The sequence below is a fragment of the Tribolium madens genome, unplaced genomic scaffold, assembly GCF_015345945.1.
Source record: "Tribolium madens isolate multiple individuals breed KSU strain unplaced genomic scaffold, Tmad_KSU_1.1 Scaffold_1;HRSCAF=32;Tcas5.2_LG8, whole genome shotgun sequence".
Lineage (NCBI taxonomy): Eukaryota > Metazoa > Arthropoda > Insecta > Coleoptera > Tenebrionidae > Tribolium > Tribolium madens.
In genome coordinates, this window is record NW_025400984.1 from 11,371,162 (window position 1) to 11,386,697 (window position 15,536).

Sequence of the window (15,536 nt, forward strand, 5' to 3'; positions counted from 1 at the left end):
AAGCACATACATTACGTTCAAAGTCGATTTAATCAAAACATTTCTTATCCCTGTTAAAAAATATACAGAGTGGAACAAATAAAAGATTAATTTGACTAAAAATCGGTTATAACCCTTAGTTTGTAGTTTGCTTAAAATTGAAAACACAACGAAAATCATGATTGAAGGAAAATGAAATGCGGTCCTTGAACCAAATAAGACAGGTTTTTGTTATAATTCCAAGTGCGTTGACTTTATTTATTTAGGTCGTAAAAAAATCCGATCACGGTATAAAAATTCAAAAACAGTTGTGAAACTTTTGTAATGATGTCATATGGTATTAAACCGACCCAATTTCGAGGGGCGTCGGCTCTACCGACGAAAACGAAAGTGTAATAACACTCCCTCGAGGCAAATCAACACAATATAAAAACCTCCCGACGAAAAATTGATCACAAACACACAACATGTCCCTCAAAGTAAGTAAACACACACAAAGCAGTGTTTTTTTTTTTAATTCGTGTTTCAGTTGGTAATCCTTGCTGGCGTTTTGGTGTGCGCTAAAGCCGGTCTTCTGCCGGCCCCCGCTGTCTCTTATGCAGCCCCCACGATCACCTCCCAACACTCCAACACCTTCCGCAGTTTTGCCAACCTGGGCCAAGTCTCCACCTACTCCAAGACCATCGACACCCCCTTTTCCAGCGTGAGCAAAGCTGACGTTAGAGTCTCGAATCCGGGAGTGCAATTCGCCGCCCCCGTTGCCCACTACGCCGCCGCCCCCGTTGCTCACTACGCCGCCGCCCCTGCCATCGGCGTGGCCTATTCCGCCGCCCCCGCTGTCTCGCACGTGACCTACAGCGGGCTGGGTTTCAGCTACGGATGGTAATTTCCCCCCCCAAACAACATTTTTATTTATTTTTGTATTTATTTGTGAATAAAAAATGATTTTTAAATGAAATAATTTATTTGTCGATTTACAAAAAAAAATATAGGCAGCCAATATTATGTACAGAGACTATCTTAGTGCTCGAAACAGATTGATGTTTTTATTACACAAATTTCGCAAATTATAGGAGTAAAAATTTCTTTGTTTTTCAAATTGAATCACCATCCAGAATATGTTTGTTGTTATTTTTCTTTTTTTTTGGGTAATTAGTGAGAAAAATATTCTGGATTGGTGTCAAGACAGAGTATTTGGAAAATGACCAATTTTCTATACATATAGCAAATTTCCTAATTTTCACATTAATAATTTTACATGCATGACTACATAAATTGCATAAGCTATCTCGGGATTATATAGCATTTTATTAATATATTTTCTAATTTTTTATTTATGATAAGTCAAGGCTCTTGAATCGTTTAAAAGTAGTAAAAAATAAATAAAACCGAATCGACACGTGTAGAATGTTCTACGACTAAAAGCAACAAAAATAAAATGCTAATTTTTAAAAAATATTCAAATAAAAAACTGTGTAAAGGCACTGTCATTCGAAATAAATAAGAGTTCTTGTATATTTTAGCACCTGTTGTTGCATATAAAATTTCACTAATTTCACATTATGGCAGTTTTGCAGTGGAACAATTCTGATGTTTTGGTATTTTAGGATAAATCAAAGCATAAATACAAATAAATTAACACTTAGAATATACAACTTACATAAATTAAAAAACAAAAATATGTCATTTTATGACTACATAGGAATTATAAATTGAGCCTCAATAAGAATAATATGTTTACAACTCGCTTCGTCTAACTACATTGTTGTTTTAATTACAAACAGGTTTAGATAATATAGTACAATTACATAACATTGCTTTAAGAATGTGAAATAGAAATATATATATATAATTACATTAACTTGCTTTACCATCATTGTAGTATATAAAATATCTCTTGTGATGATACTTAAAAATTTTCACTAGTCCTTGGGGAAAAGTAATTCACTAATGATTGTACCCCTGATCTGGAATGCTGATCTTTAACATTTCTTCTCTTTCATTCAATCTTTAGAGATCTAGTAACATTTATTGTGTACATAGACATAGAGAGAGGTCACCACAATCGCCTCCTCTCATTTCCTAGCTTTGTAACGGGAGGTGATATGTTTACAAATTACTCTAAATATCCTATAATTTGCAAAAAAACATTACACGTTTCCGTTTCAAACAAACAAACAAACAAAACCAAATTTCACTATTTCGCCTACTGAAACATCCAACAATTGTTTAATCCTTATACATGTATATATAATAAATCAAGTCAACCGGATATGACAAGTCCTGGTAACCCTAATTACCTAAAAATCAGTCTCTTTCAATGTTTAACTTTCGCATTTGTCGTCGTCGTCGTCGTCGTCGTCGCCGCCACCGAATTATGCTTCAATCCTTCACTTTTAACAAAATCAATGGCGGCATACGTCAACGTCACTTCCCCTTGCTCCCCCCCACTCCCTTTCACCGTCCTCGGACTACGATTCCCCTCATCCAAATCCAAGCTCGCGTAATGCATATGCGCGGAAGTGACCGACGCCGGCCGAGAACCCCCGATCGTCGAACATGATTCGCTCGAACTCGGCCTTAGAACTTCATAAGCTCGACCTTCGTCGTCATTATTCTCGTTGTTGATTGGTCGTGATTCCTCCCCTCCCGGTTTAGGATCGTAATTCACGTAATCCGATTTGTCGAAATCCATTGGGATGTAATCGGGCGTGGCTTTCAACGACGGACTATTCAGACTTATAGGGAAAATTGTCGAGGAACTGGAAGGGGTATTGATACTAGAACTTGAACTGTCTTTCGAATCGTGAGGCGTGGCTACAGTAAGAGGGAGATACATAGTGGGCGGAGTTCCAGTCGAGTGTTTACGTGCGAGAAGGATTGAACGGGGATTAGGACCGCCCCGTTGCGAATTCTGAATGTTGATTGGTTCTGAACGATTCTTATTACGATTGGTTCGTTTTTTAGTATTGTTTAGGGACATGTTGGCGTAGTCTTCGGTGAGGCTATGGCCACGACCGAGCGACATTTCAACGTAACCTTCAGGCGTCCCGGGACTTCCCCCCGGACTTGGCATTTTCTTAAAACTCATCGCTAAATACTCATTGTGATTTTTTCTCGGATCCATTTCCATGTAAACATCGGATTGTGGTGTCGGTGATGAAATAAATGATGGTTTCGCCGGGGAAGAACCCGATGACATGTCAACATAAGGTGACGTTTCCGGTTTACGTCCCGGTTTCATTTCCACATAACCGGTATTAACCGGTTTCATGTCCATATAACCGGAATTATGACTGAAATCCATTTCCATGAGATCGTCCATTGGACCAATGGAACCATAAGAACCTTGACCACGTGAATTGGTTAAAATTGGTGCACTTGACGATTTGGTACCTTGATGATGGTACCCATGCGGTGGTAAAACTCTTGCCGGTAATTTCTTCGTTTTAGAACCAACACTCATTGCACGTTCACGTAAATTATCATTATTTCCGAGTTTTTCCGTATATTTTCGGTAACTTTCGGGTTTGGAACCGACCGAATATGCACGAGCTGGTCGACCATCATCTTCGGCCAAATACGATGTAACTTTCTCAAGGGGATATTCAGCGAATCTCATATCGGTTGAGGGAGTCCCCGAAGTGACACTACTCATACTCGCCGTAGGTGAATTATGATGTCTTCCTCTTGGTGACATATCCACATATCCATCATCGGAACTATGCAATGTCATTGAAATATAATTATTATAGGGTGGACTATCGGGACAATCCTCCTCGGCAATCGCCTCGTCAGGTGTCAATGAATGTCCATATCGTCCCAAACTCGGTTCCAATTCCGTACAAACGTCCGTTTCATCAGTCAAACTATACGAACTTCCCGCCGAATCGGTAGAACACGGGGGACTCACCGGACTGCCCAATGGTGGACTATGCGAAATATCACGACCGTAGAGCGACGCCGGCCGATAAGGATTCAAATGTCGGTGATTCCCCCCCTCGGATGTGGTTCGTGCCCGTGACGGCATTGAATCGCACCGTTCCCGACTCATACCTGCAAGAAAAATACAGTATGTAACTCGGGGTGTGTGTTAGGGAGTGGAAGGGGGTGATGATTATGCGTATGATACGTACATTTGGGGCGTTTTCGTGAGTGCGAGTGATCGGAAAGAGGTGCAGGATTCGCTAAGGGCAGTGATTGAGTGCGCTGATGGCTGATGACGCCACAATGGGTTAGACTACCTGCTGAAGGATAAACAAACATCCCGATAGAGTGAGGTTTTGGTTAAAAAAAAAAAAACAAAAACAAATCAAGGACCTGATTTGCGACTGTTTAAGCAACATTTACAGACCTGATATTGAATGTCGACGTTCTGATGCTTTTGTTCCTCTCTGGATTAGATGTTGATAAAAACTGGCAACACCGCTCACTGCAAGCCCCATGCAACCACATATTAGCATATTTAACAGCGCCTTGTCTCATAAATTATCAACCCCAAATGGTTTAAAATGAAAGATTAGACATGAAATTCACCCAACACCCACAACACAAAAAACACCACAAGACAATCCCTTGTATATGCAATCAACAATACATCGATGTGTTACATATTGCATACACTTGGGAGGAGTGGGAAGGATAAAAATCATACCGAGAGGGTGCTGCGTGGAGCTGCCCGCGGGATTGACCTGTGTGTCACTAGTGTGGAACACATCTGGAAGTTAAAGGAGGAAAAACACTACTAAAAACTATACTACAAACGATGGGACAGCAAAGACAGAATAGGAGACAAATTTTGTTAGAAAAATTCAGTTTTTTTTTTATTACCTGGTAGCAATATATGACATTTGGGTGCGATGTTGGTATGAATTTTGCGCGTCATGTTTGGTTTGGAGGATTCAGTTGCAGATGAGGAACGATTACGGCTTTTAGGACCAAATTCATCCTTGTTGCTGCTGTTGGTAGTCATGGCACTAGAGGGAAAAAAAAGTTTTGTCAAGTTGGCAATTAACAATTTATTCGGTTTTGCAAATCATCGACGACGTCACACATGGCAATTACAACAGCTGTTATTTATTGTTAGGCGCCAGTGATAAATTTCACGTAGATAATCGCCGTGTTATTATAAATTTTAAAGTGTATTACAATACAAATAAACAAACAAAAAATATTCCGAAATTGTTATCAGAGCAACATTGTTGTTATCACGGTGTGTTTAAATTCCTCGGTAAACATCGACGTTTCGATTAAACTATTTTTTGATACTATTTTTTCTTAATTTGGCACTCTTGACTATCAAATTCAAACGTCAAGTTTTTACAGTCAAATGTCATTCATTTTCGACGGACGGCCGTCATCTGCACCGCGTTAATATCACAATTACTCAGTGTTGCCAATAAACTGCCATTTTGGCAAAAAAATTCCGAAATTGTTATCAGCGCAACGTTTTTGCCGCTTCGATTAAAAAAATTATTTAAGACTAATTTTTCTTAATTTGGCACCATTGACCATCAAATTCAAACGTCAAGTTTTTATAGTTAAATGTCGTTCATTTTTGTCGGACGACCGTCATCTGCATCGAGTTGATATCACAATTGTTCAGTGTTGCCAATAAACTGCCATTTTTGGCAAAAAAAATTGAAATTGTTATCAACGCAACGTTTTTGCCGCTTTGATTAAAATATAATTTAAGCCTATTTTTTCTTAATTTGGCCCCTTGACTACCAAATTCAAACGTCAAATTTTTATAGCCAAATGTCATTCATTTTCGACGGACGGGTACTGGAATTGCCGTCACTTGCACCACGTTGATATCTCAATTACTCAGTGTTGCCAATAAACTGCTATTTTGTATGGCACCCAAATAAAGAAACAAAAAAAATTCCGAAATGGTTATCAACGCAACAGTGTTGCCGCTTCGATTTCAAAAAAAATTTGAGACTAATTTTTCTTAATTTGGCACCATTGACCATCAAATTCAAACGTCAAATTTTTATGGACAAATGTCATTCATTTTCGACGGACGGGCGCTGGAATTGGCGTCACCTGTACCGCGTTGATATCACAATTACTCAGTGTTGCCAATAGATTACCGATAATACACAATATGAGCAATATTTGTACAACACTTGAAAATCGTCGAAATATACACACGCGTGATCGATTTCCTCGAATTGTTTACGAAAAGAAATACTTAAAAATAACGAAACCGGAATAGTCGAGTTTATTTATTTCGATATAGTTGCCAGCACTGATAGAAATAAAAAAAAAATTTCCTTACTGGAAAACAGTCGAATGCACATTTTGGGCAATGTTGTTGTCTTCCGTTTGCATCCATAATTCACCAGCACCCAAAGTACTCGATCTACCAATCTGGAAAAAAGAAAAAACACCAAGGTCAATCTTGTAATTCCCCTTGAACTTGGTAATCGCTTATCATTTTATACAGAATGAAATTCAACACCGAATGGTATTTTAAGAACGCAAGAAATTCGTTGTTTTGTCTGGTGTAAAGTTGGCAACGTGTCAATTGTGTTGGTATTACTGTTGTTACTCACCTCCAAGAAGAAAAAATCACGGAGATTTCCGCAACTTCGAATATTCGAAAGATTCAGTTCGATTGTTGGTTTTTCGCAGTCTCTTTTGATCAGACTTAAAGTCTTGTCGGTAAGACAGAGGCGGTAATTTCCGGTTAGACCGGCATTTCCGAGGCCTCGATTAAGTACAGTCACTTGCCACACGTGTTCTGAAACAAAAAACATACTTAAAAAAAAAATCCAGTTTTCGACAAACCGACAACACTGCTCCAAAAAGTCACTGTTGCCAATCAAAAAAAAAAAATCCCCAAAATTTCTAAAAATACCCAAATTCTTTATTAATAGCATTTTTTGTGTTAATTTGATAACCTCCACACCTCGTCCTTGACTTATCTCGTATATTTATCATAACAGATGATCTTGTGTCCGTATCTCCGTTAATTTTTTTTTTGCATTCCTTGGTTCTTTTTGCACCGTTAGGTTAAAATAATCAATTGACGTATAGTTTACGCACTTACGACAACAGGAAACAGATAGCATAGTGAATTATTCATGAAATGAACGGCCAAATCTTCAAACATTCACAAAATCAAGTAAAAAAAAAATAAGTTATGAAAAGTAGGTCTTTCCGTCTGTCCGTCAGTCTGAACTTCAACGAAATTATTTATAATTGTCTGTGGGCGACTAAAACGGTCTGCCAAATCAATTTCGAGTCGGAGGAATCGAGAAAAATTAGTGATTCACCGAAAATAAAACAGGAAATAATAATAATAATAATAATGACAAGCATCGATGGAATGCTGGAATTGGAACATTGATTTTTTAGAGGTTGGCATCATTCCAGTGGCGTAGAAAACTGCAAAATTCTTGTTTTTCGAGTGAAAGTATTGTAAAAAAAATTGCTTTGCGGTGGGCGTTATTTTACGCAACCGATAAACAATAATTAATGGTGAAAACAAAACGATATAACCGACAAATAATTCTCGTCAAGAGTGACTAATTTCGAACGTTGTTTACCGACTATGTTGTAAACAACATAATCACATCACATGAAAACATCCTGGAGCAGTGTGAACAATCATTAGATTTAATACATTATCATGACTCGGAAAAGCAAAAAAAAATTTAAATATGGGCCTCGAAATACAGTTAAAAATATACGTCATGGAGTTATTTTTATTATGTTGTTTTTCTCTAATTCCATGAAAGACAATGGGCGAGATTTTGATGGTAAAACAACGTAAACATGTGACGTCAGTACGACACACTAAAAATACCAACAATTCGCTTTTGAAAGGCGCCGAATTAGGTGACATTGTTAATTATATCGTGTGGTGCGAAAAACGAATTAAAATTGGCATGTTATGACGCTCGGTATAACATTTACGAGTGTCCTACTTATTTTCCGCTCGTTAATGAATAATTGCCAAAAGTAAACAAGTAAACAATTTTTTTTATCGATCATTGGTAGATAGATATCGACAATTTTCAAAATATTGAAACAGAATTTTCCCAATAAATATTTTGCGGTTGAGTTTCCGCGTAATCGCTGTGTAAATATGGGGAATCACACCTGTCGCCATATTAAAACCGTTGCACTTTGGAACATCAACGTGGCGCCGCCTGCGAAACTATTTCGCCTCAATTAACAATTTTTATGCAAATTGCGATAAAAAATGTCCAACTAAAAACCTGCAACTTTTTATTATTTCTATTATTATATTTTATTTTTTTATTATTATTTTAATTTATTATTCCCATAACAATCCTCACTTTTTCCGGTTCTCTTGGGAATGTCTAGATTTGCATTTTCCGGTCGGATTTGAGTTTTTGTCACAGATAAAACACTAATTGGTGGTTTCTTATTGTATTGTGTCAATGGAACCGTTCTCGTTTCTTACAATGCAATTTAAACACGTCCGGTTCCTGTCTTTAGTGACTCATCACCGAAATAAGAGAAAAATTCAAACAATAATTTCGAGAATTTCAACACACTCAATGGAATTCTATTAACAGATATTTGTTTTGTTGTTAAGTGTTTTAGTCATTGAACGTCTAACAGTATCTCAACAACAAACACAATTACCACATTCTTGTTTGAATTCGTTTTGGTTTTTCCCGTTGGCCATTTCGGTTGGTATTCCAAATTCCCCTAAAAAAAATTCCGCGTCCTTGGAATTGTTTCACGTCTGGGCGAACGGAGCCAAGGACGCTGGACAGAAATACAACAGGCGTCGAAACACACACATACACGCGTCACGACGTCCTCCTCCTCCCCTTCCTTCCCACGAAATGTCGTCGCGACGCCACCATTTTTCCACGGACTTTGCCACACAATATCAAAACAAACAGATAATCGCTGTGTGCGTTGTGAACAATATTTTTTATATAAATACAAATGTTGTTTCCTTCACAGGTGATAAACAATTTTCAAATTTTAGGTAACCATGACGACCTAGTCAAATTTTAACGTTTTTATATAACAAATTGGCGTCTGTAACTACGGTAACAAAACGAAAAAATCCTATAAATTGACGTTTTTAGTGCCAATTTAGATAAACTCAAGGTAAAGAATGAAAAAGTAAGGTTAAAATAGGTCGGAATTGTGTTGTGCGTAAGATAACAACAAATTAATTTTTTGTTACAATGCAACACGAAAAACAGGAAATACAGTTAATCCATTAATAGCGTCATAAATCACGCAATCGGTGAGTTGACGTTTGTTGAATTGTTATTTAATCGTGCCAACTTGTTTTTTGGCAACATTGCTGTTTAAAATGGCAGTCAAGTTGCCAACTTTGAAGTGGTGTGTGTAAAGATTAGAAAAGTGTTGTTTTTAGTTGAGAAAACGCAATGCAATCATTGACCCGTTTGAAATGAGTCATTTTCGTGTTTTTCCCTCACGTTACGCCACTGTTGGAATGCAATTTGCACGTTTCATCGTAACCTTTGGTATTGGAGTGGTGTTGTTTTTCGCATGAAATAGTGGATTATTGTCACTAACCGAACGTGGGTTTGGGTGTCTCCCCATCGACGACTTCCTCTCCGTGTTGGAGCTTCAAAAGCGCCTTCAACCAGCTGTCCAAGTCGTCGTCGTTGTCCAAGACGACGCAGAAGCAGTCGTCCTTCGTGTACAACGCAATGACGTGTTTGTGTTTGGTATCCAGTCTTTTGTTGATGTTGAAGCAATTCTTCAACGGGATGCTCCGTTTTGGGGGCAATCCACTGTTGAACTTCTTCGCCGTGTCGTAGTACTCCAGTCTGGCGGACGCGTCCGCCGTCTCGGCTCGCAGCACGAAGAACTTCTTTCGGGAGGTTTTGAGTTTTTTGAGGTAGCCACTGAGGACCACTCCTCCTCCACCCTCACTGCCCGACATCATCAACGCACATTTTATTACACCACTCCGACACTAACACTGACTCGCGTCCATCTTGACGAGGTCGGTCATGTGTTGTAGACGTCTGAAGCGGCACTGTCTGGACACGGAACTTCGCACTAACACTGTCTCTCTCGGTGAAGGCGAGGAAACGGGGGCACCATTCCGCGACGTATGTCGCAGACGCAATGCGGAGCGGCTTCTCCTTGTAAACAAGACAAGCGCATGCGTCGATTCGGAGGATTCGATAACGAGAAACGACCCCGAGGACGTTGCCACTTTGACGACGATTCCCACCACTAAGGGAATTTTATAACCTCAATACACACCTGGCATCATACAATTCGACACGGACAAAACTATATTATGGAAATATCACAAACATTGCAAAATTTGCGCTCAATTTTCACTAACAAGCAACTTTTTTGCATTTTTTTTCAACAAACGTCAATTAGTACCAACCTTCAATTGCATGGTCATGAAAATCACTATATTTTTTTTACGAAATTATAATTATTTTTAATAAATCAACACTTGCTTTTTATGTGCATTTTTTCAAAAAACGTCAATTATTAATTAATTATACTCTTTTCTATATTAGTGTGCATTAAGTACACTTGAGTACAAAAAGAAACGCAAATTGTCAAAATTTTAAAAGATTTACATAGTGTGAAAAAGGTTGTTCCGAAAAGGTTAGTAAACTATCAAAAGAAATATCGTATTTGGTGATCTTGCTAGTGCAGTGTGATAGTCAGTGTTAAAAACAAAATGGAATAACTTGATAGAAGTGTGGAAGATGCCTGACAATTATGAAATTGTGACAAAAACAATGTCAAAAAACAGGCCAAATTACATTATAAAAAAATCTATTTGCGTTATTTTTTGCACTCAAGTGTAGATTGTAAAAGTCTAAATGAATCTTTAATTTAAAGGTTGATTTACGTAAAAAGTGTAATGTCATTTAAAACAAATTTAGTCACTTCAAAAATAAGTAATAACAAAAATCTTTATGTTTGCTATCCTATGTTAACAACGTTGCTAATTTTTAATTATTTTTTCCTACATGAGGTACAGTTGGAGACAAAATACTTTGGTCGTTAATGTCACTTCGGTGACATTAAATTGTAAAGCATGCTTTAGGACTGTTAACCTTATTTTTAGCTACTGTCAATCATAGTTGACAAGTTGTATGTACAGTTACGGAATTAAAATTTCGGGCAGTATTTTTCTGTCACTTCAAAAATTTCACTGTAAAATACCTTTTACTGTCATCATGACTGACATTTGACAATTAAACTTTTCTGTCAGTGACGCTATTTTTTAAGTCAAAATGACATAAACATGACATTAGTAAAAAATGAGGTTAATAATGTAAAGGTTGTTTTAGAGTTTACATTATGAAAATGACAATATGGCCTGAAATTTTAATTCCGCAACTGTACATATTTATGATAGGAAAATATAATAGATATCATTAATTTAAAATTGTCATTCATTTTAACATTAAAGTTTTAGTGTCAGAAAAGTGACGACCAAAGTATTTTGTCTCCAAAACAAAAAAACTCAGTTGCCACACTGCCAGTGTAGTGTTTTTTAATCCTAAGTTTAAGGGTGGCAAGACTGATAATGGGAAAAAACAAAATTATAACTACTTTATATGTAATAATTTTAAATCAATGCTTAGTTTTTGTGCATGTTTTTTGAAGCTAAACTTGTGGTGGTTGCAATTTAAATTTTTTCTAAAAACGTCACATTTCAATCGCCATTTTGTCACTTTTCATATTGTTTTTGTGTTTGAAATAGTGGTGTATTTTGTCTCTAAACCTGTAAGTAGGGTGCAGTTGTGATACAGATTCTTTTTTTACACGCAAATTATATATTTCACTTCAAAAATCGCACTTGCGACGTTGCCAGTGTAGTAATTGAAACCCGAGATGTAGTACCAACTTTAGTTTAGGGGTGTCAAGACGGATAACGAGAAAAACACAGTTAATTTTTTCCAAAATTGTGATAATTGTTAATACATGGAAATTTCGCGTTGGATGCGGAGAAGCGCGCAACGTGGCAACGCGGCGCCGTAGTGGCCGCCGCCGCCGCCAAATCTGCTGGTGTAACGCCGGACCGGATGTTGGGGCGCTAGGGCGAGGGGGGCGAAGGCGGGGGCAACGCCCTTCGCAGGTCATTCATACTCCGAATCCCGCCAAGCATGACGCCGCTGCTACGTCATCACAACTACGCAGTTACAGGGGGCCCTTCACACACCTTCAATCTCGCCAATTTCCGCATCCATCACGATATTCGCGACACTTTTCTTAATTTGCGCAATTGTCACCGGTTTTAACTGTTTCACAGTTTGGGCAATTCCGTAGAAAAACGCATCGACGGGATGCGTCATCTTCGCGTTGTGCTGCTCCCAGACGCACTCCTCGACCAGCGGCGGCGCATCCTGGGAGTCCCCCGAGGCGCTCAAACTCGAGCAATCCTCCGTCTTCACCTCGAAGTGCGAAAGGGGCACGATGCAGTTCTCCTCGTCGCGCTCCTTCACCAAAATATGAGGCATGAGAAACTGCATTTCGCGCTCGTAAATGTACGGACGGATTTTTTCACCCCCACAGCCTTGACGCTTCCGTTGCTGCTTCACGAAAGCGTCGCGCAAACTCTTCCACTGGATTTTTACCTTATTTACTGGAAAAAAGCGCAATTTTTCATGTGAAAGTAGGGGACGCCACTGACCTGTTGCTTTGTCCTCTCTACCGTACACTATTTTCGCCACTTCCATCCAGTTTCGGTTTTTCTTACCGAGATGCTTGAATGTTTGAAGCGATTGGTCGTAAAGAAAAGGCCTGACACGGACGGCCTCGATGATTTTTTCGGCGTAGCGCATCGCGGACGTTTCGCGTTCTACAAATACCAACGCGCATGCGCGGCGAGGCGCCATTTTGACTTTTTTTTAACGTTACTATGGCAACTATCAAGTTTCCATGGATCCTCATCAACTGTTTATTACTATTACCATAGCAACGATCATTACTATGTTACAATTAGCATGGTAACGATTGTTGCTACAGCAACCAGACTGTAACTATGTAAATAAAGCAATAAGAGCAATGGAATTTTTATTATCACAGTCATTTCCACAACAGGACAATGTTGTGGTCTCTCTCTAGCTGGTCTTCGAGTTGTTGTGTGGCGACACCTGTGGTGCAGCAAATCTCGTCCAGATTGGCAGCCCCCGAGAGGGACTTTTGCAATTCGGAGGTGTCGCTCATCAAAATCGGGTATTTGTGTACTCGCCGAATCAGGCCTTCCAACACCCCAAATTGCACCAATTTTCGTTCGTTTATGCGCAAGTTGGCCGGACTGAACCTGAGACACAAGTCTCGCATGGTGGTGCCACGTGTCATTGCGGCAAAAATGCGAAAAACATCTCGAAAATTGGGTAACTGTCTTTGGGACACCGCTACAAACTTCAAACATTTGTTCTAAAATCAATGAATGAAATTTTGAATTTTTCAAGTTGGTATTACTTGTAAATTGACATCGTGGGCAAGGATGTAGAGTTGGGGGGTCGTGCAATAAACGTTTCCGTATTGGAATAAAGGCACTAAAGCGACGACTCCGTAATAGACCAGATTTTGAACGCAAGCCTTGACTAGGTTGTTTTCGACGTCGGAGAGGGCGGCGATTCGGGCCACGTGGTTGAAACCGTCGATGTAGGGGGCGACTTGTTGCGTCGTCAAGTCCCACTGCTGGTCAGGGAGGGGCTTGACGAAGACGGGGACTTGGTGGTCGGCCACGGGGGCTGGGTCGCTGCGAATGTGCACCACTTTCAAGTGGGTGGCTGTGGGGCCCTCTGTGAGCGCGCACTCGCCCTTCGTGTTCAACTCCTCGATGACTTGTTTCAAAATTGGGGCTAGTTTTGTCGCTGCTTTTCCGTCCGATAAAAAACTACTCTCAATCTCCATTGCCATTAAATAATCGGACAATTTTATTACCACAGGTTCGTAATGAACCGTGCGGACGTTACTGTCGCAGACTAGACACAAATTGAAGTGGTAGGCGTTTCGGGGGTACTTTTTATCGTCGATTCGGACCGGAAAACCCAAGATTTTGTAATCTGACAATGTTCTGAAATTGACAGCAAACAATTAATTAGTTAAATCAATTAAGCGTAAAGGTTTTTACACAGTAATTGTACTCTTCTGTAACTCTGCTTTTGTAATTATGTAAACACTAATACTGTCGAAAAGTTCCTTTGAAATGTACTGTTCTGGTTCCTGGAACACAGGTTCAAAATCACACAACTGATTTTTTTTGTCGTTTACTTGACACGAAATGATAGGCCCAGCTGTTGGGTGAAATTCACAGAAAAAAATGCACCGAATGGGGCCCTCCTGACTGGTGGGATCAAAGCTGTTCAAGACATAACCTGTATTTTCCATGTTTCGTAACATTTGACGTTAAATATAATTCCATAGATCTAGAAATTTTAGAATTAACCCGGCAAAACCTTTTTTGTAAAAGATTTATTAAAAAACCTGGAATAAATAAATAACCACATTGACAAATTACAGGTTTCTGTACTAATGTCAAAAATAAGAAATGTCAAACATTGTAATTTGTACATATAAATTCGTCTAGACTGTAAATAATTACAGCAATAGTAAATTCGTCACGTGGATTTAAAGTATTGTCCTAAAAAATCTCATCCTTTTTAAATACATTTTTAAATTCCTCAAAATTACAAAATTGTTGAATCAAAAGTTGGTAGCACTGTTAGTAACACGTTTCCCGCGTTTGGTTTAGTGTTAATTTATGATTTTTTCACTTAATTATAAAATAAAATGACGCGATTTGTTAAAAAAAGGTGAATTTGTGTTGCGGGGGAGTCATCGGACGTGTCACAATTGAGGTATTTCACAATTTCCATTTCAAACGAACGTACTCTCAAATGTCAAAAAAGTGAGGTTGGGGGTTTCTAACCTAAAACTGAAATGTTTACGTTAGACCACAGTTACGCCTTCGCCCCCGTAGTGCCCCATTTCCGCACATCGCTGTTCGATTGCCAAGCAGCGAAGCTCGACCCTTACGAATGTCCCAGTTGCAATTTCAAAACATACCTGAAAGTCTACTTCGACCGCCACTGGAACCTCGTCCACGACCCCTTATCTGGCGCTTCGCCTCACTACGACCTCTCACACCTCTCGAAAATCTTCACTTGTCGAAACTGCGACACCGCCACTCACTCCAAACTAGTCCACCTGAAACACAAAGTTGTCTGCATGGAGGAGAAGTCCCACACTTGCGACTCCTGTCCCTACGTCACACTGGTCCCCAGCAAACTCCTCCAACACAAATTCAACTGTCACACGAGATTGATAAAAGTGGAAAACTTGGAGGAGACAGAAGAGCGACCAAAGGGGGGCTACAGAAAAGACGAATTTTCATGCGGCTACTGCGACTTCAAATCCTACCGCTTTCACACAGTCAAGGCACACTTTGTTCACGATCACATGGACGACGAAGTGCCAACAAAACAGGTCACTGCGTCCCACGTGGGACGCGTGATCTACTTCAGGGTTTTGCCCCCGGATTAGAAACAAATACCAAATGGAATAAAATGAATTTATTGGTGAAATGG

At 39.2% G+C, this 15,536-nt stretch overlaps 4 protein-coding genes across 12 annotated transcripts; 1 reads left to right on the plus strand and 3 right to left on the minus strand.

Moving 5' to 3' along the window:
• Window positions 1–299: 299 nt before the first annotated feature.
• LOC123003910 (pupal cuticle protein C1B-like) lies at window positions 300–937 on the plus strand. Its single transcript, XM_044396966.1, has 2 exons — window positions 300–458; window positions 509–937. The coding sequence occupies exons 1-2, from the start codon at window positions 447–449 to the stop codon at window positions 863–865; spliced, it is 369 nt and encodes a 122-aa protein (XP_044252901.1). The 5' UTR covers window positions 300–446; the 3' UTR covers window positions 866–937.
• Window positions 925–10,445, minus strand: LOC123003905 (insulin receptor substrate 1). 9 transcript variants are annotated; one of them, XM_044396949.1, is made up of 8 exons: window positions 9,523–10,445; window positions 6,540–6,727; window positions 6,263–6,354; window positions 4,810–4,955; window positions 4,634–4,696; window positions 4,334–4,411; window positions 4,116–4,223; window positions 925–4,035 (listed from the first exon to the last, which is right to left on the minus strand). In XM_044396949.1, the coding sequence occupies exons 1-8, from the start codon at window positions 9,896–9,898 to the stop codon at window positions 2,297–2,299; spliced, it is 2,790 nt and encodes a 929-aa protein (XP_044252884.1). In that variant the 5' UTR covers window positions 9,899–10,445; the 3' UTR covers window positions 925–2,296. The 9 variants fall into 9 exon arrangements, with proteins under 9 accessions (XP_044252884.1, XP_044252883.1, XP_044252886.1 ...); XM_044396948.1 differs by having other exon boundaries at window positions 4,116–4,226; XM_044396951.1 differs by lacking the exon at window positions 4,634–4,696 and having other exon boundaries at window positions 9,523–10,444.
• Window positions 10,446–11,463: 1,018 nt separating this feature from the next.
• LOC123004410 lies at window positions 11,464–12,957 on the minus strand. The gene is made up of 2 exons (XM_044397664.1): window positions 12,629–12,957; window positions 11,464–12,580 (listed from the first exon to the last, which is right to left on the minus strand). The coding sequence occupies exons 1-2, from the start codon at window positions 12,831–12,833 to the stop codon at window positions 12,150–12,152; spliced, it is 636 nt and encodes a 211-aa protein (XP_044253599.1). The 5' UTR covers window positions 12,834–12,957; the 3' UTR covers window positions 11,464–12,149.
• Window positions 12,958–12,994: 37 nt separating this feature from the next.
• LOC123004408 (GATOR complex protein NPRL2) lies at window positions 12,995–14,576 on the minus strand. Its single transcript, XM_044397661.1, has 5 exons — window positions 14,434–14,576; window positions 14,221–14,375; window positions 14,081–14,172; window positions 13,423–14,023; window positions 12,995–13,377 (listed from the first exon to the last, which is right to left on the minus strand). The coding sequence occupies exons 2-5, from the start codon at window positions 14,347–14,349 to the stop codon at window positions 13,024–13,026; spliced, it is 1,176 nt and encodes a 391-aa protein (XP_044253596.1). The 5' UTR covers window positions 14,350–14,375; window positions 14,434–14,576; the 3' UTR covers window positions 12,995–13,023.
• Between the last annotated feature and the right edge of the window lie 960 nt (window positions 14,577–15,536).

Bases quoted from the DNA above. Each gene is read 5' to 3' on its own strand.
- LOC123004410 (XM_044397664.1), bottom strand. From the start codon at position 12,833: ATGGCGCCTCGCCGCGCATGCGCGTTGGTATTTGTAGAACGCGAAACG. The intron at 12,581-12,628 runs GTCAGTGGCGTC...GCTTTTTTCCAG, and splicing joins TAGAGAGGACAAAGCAACAG to TAAATAAGGTAAAAATCCAG.
- LOC123003905 (XM_044396948.1), bottom strand. From the start codon at position 9,898: ATGATGTCGGGCAGTGAGGGTGGAGGAGGAGTGGTCCTCAGTGGCTAC. The intron at 6,728-9,522 runs GTTAGTGACAAT...TTTTTGTTTCAG, and splicing joins GACACCCAAACCCACGTTCG to AACACGTGTGGCAAGTGACT. The intron at 4,956-6,262 runs GTAAGGAAATTT...TTTTCCCTCTAG, and splicing joins GTGCATTCGACTGTTTTCCA to TGCCATGACTACCAACAGCA.
- LOC123004408 (XM_044397661.1), bottom strand. From the start codon at position 14,349: ATGTTACGAAACATGGAAAATACAGGTTATGTCTTGAACAGCTTTGAT. The intron at 14,024-14,080 runs GTAAAAACCTTT...TGTCAATTTCAG, and splicing joins CAGAAGAGTACAATTACTGT to AACATTGTCAGATTACAAAA. The intron at 13,378-13,422 runs GTAATACCAACT...CATTGATTTTAG, and splicing joins CCCACGATGTCAATTTACAA to AACAAATGTTTGAAGTTTGT.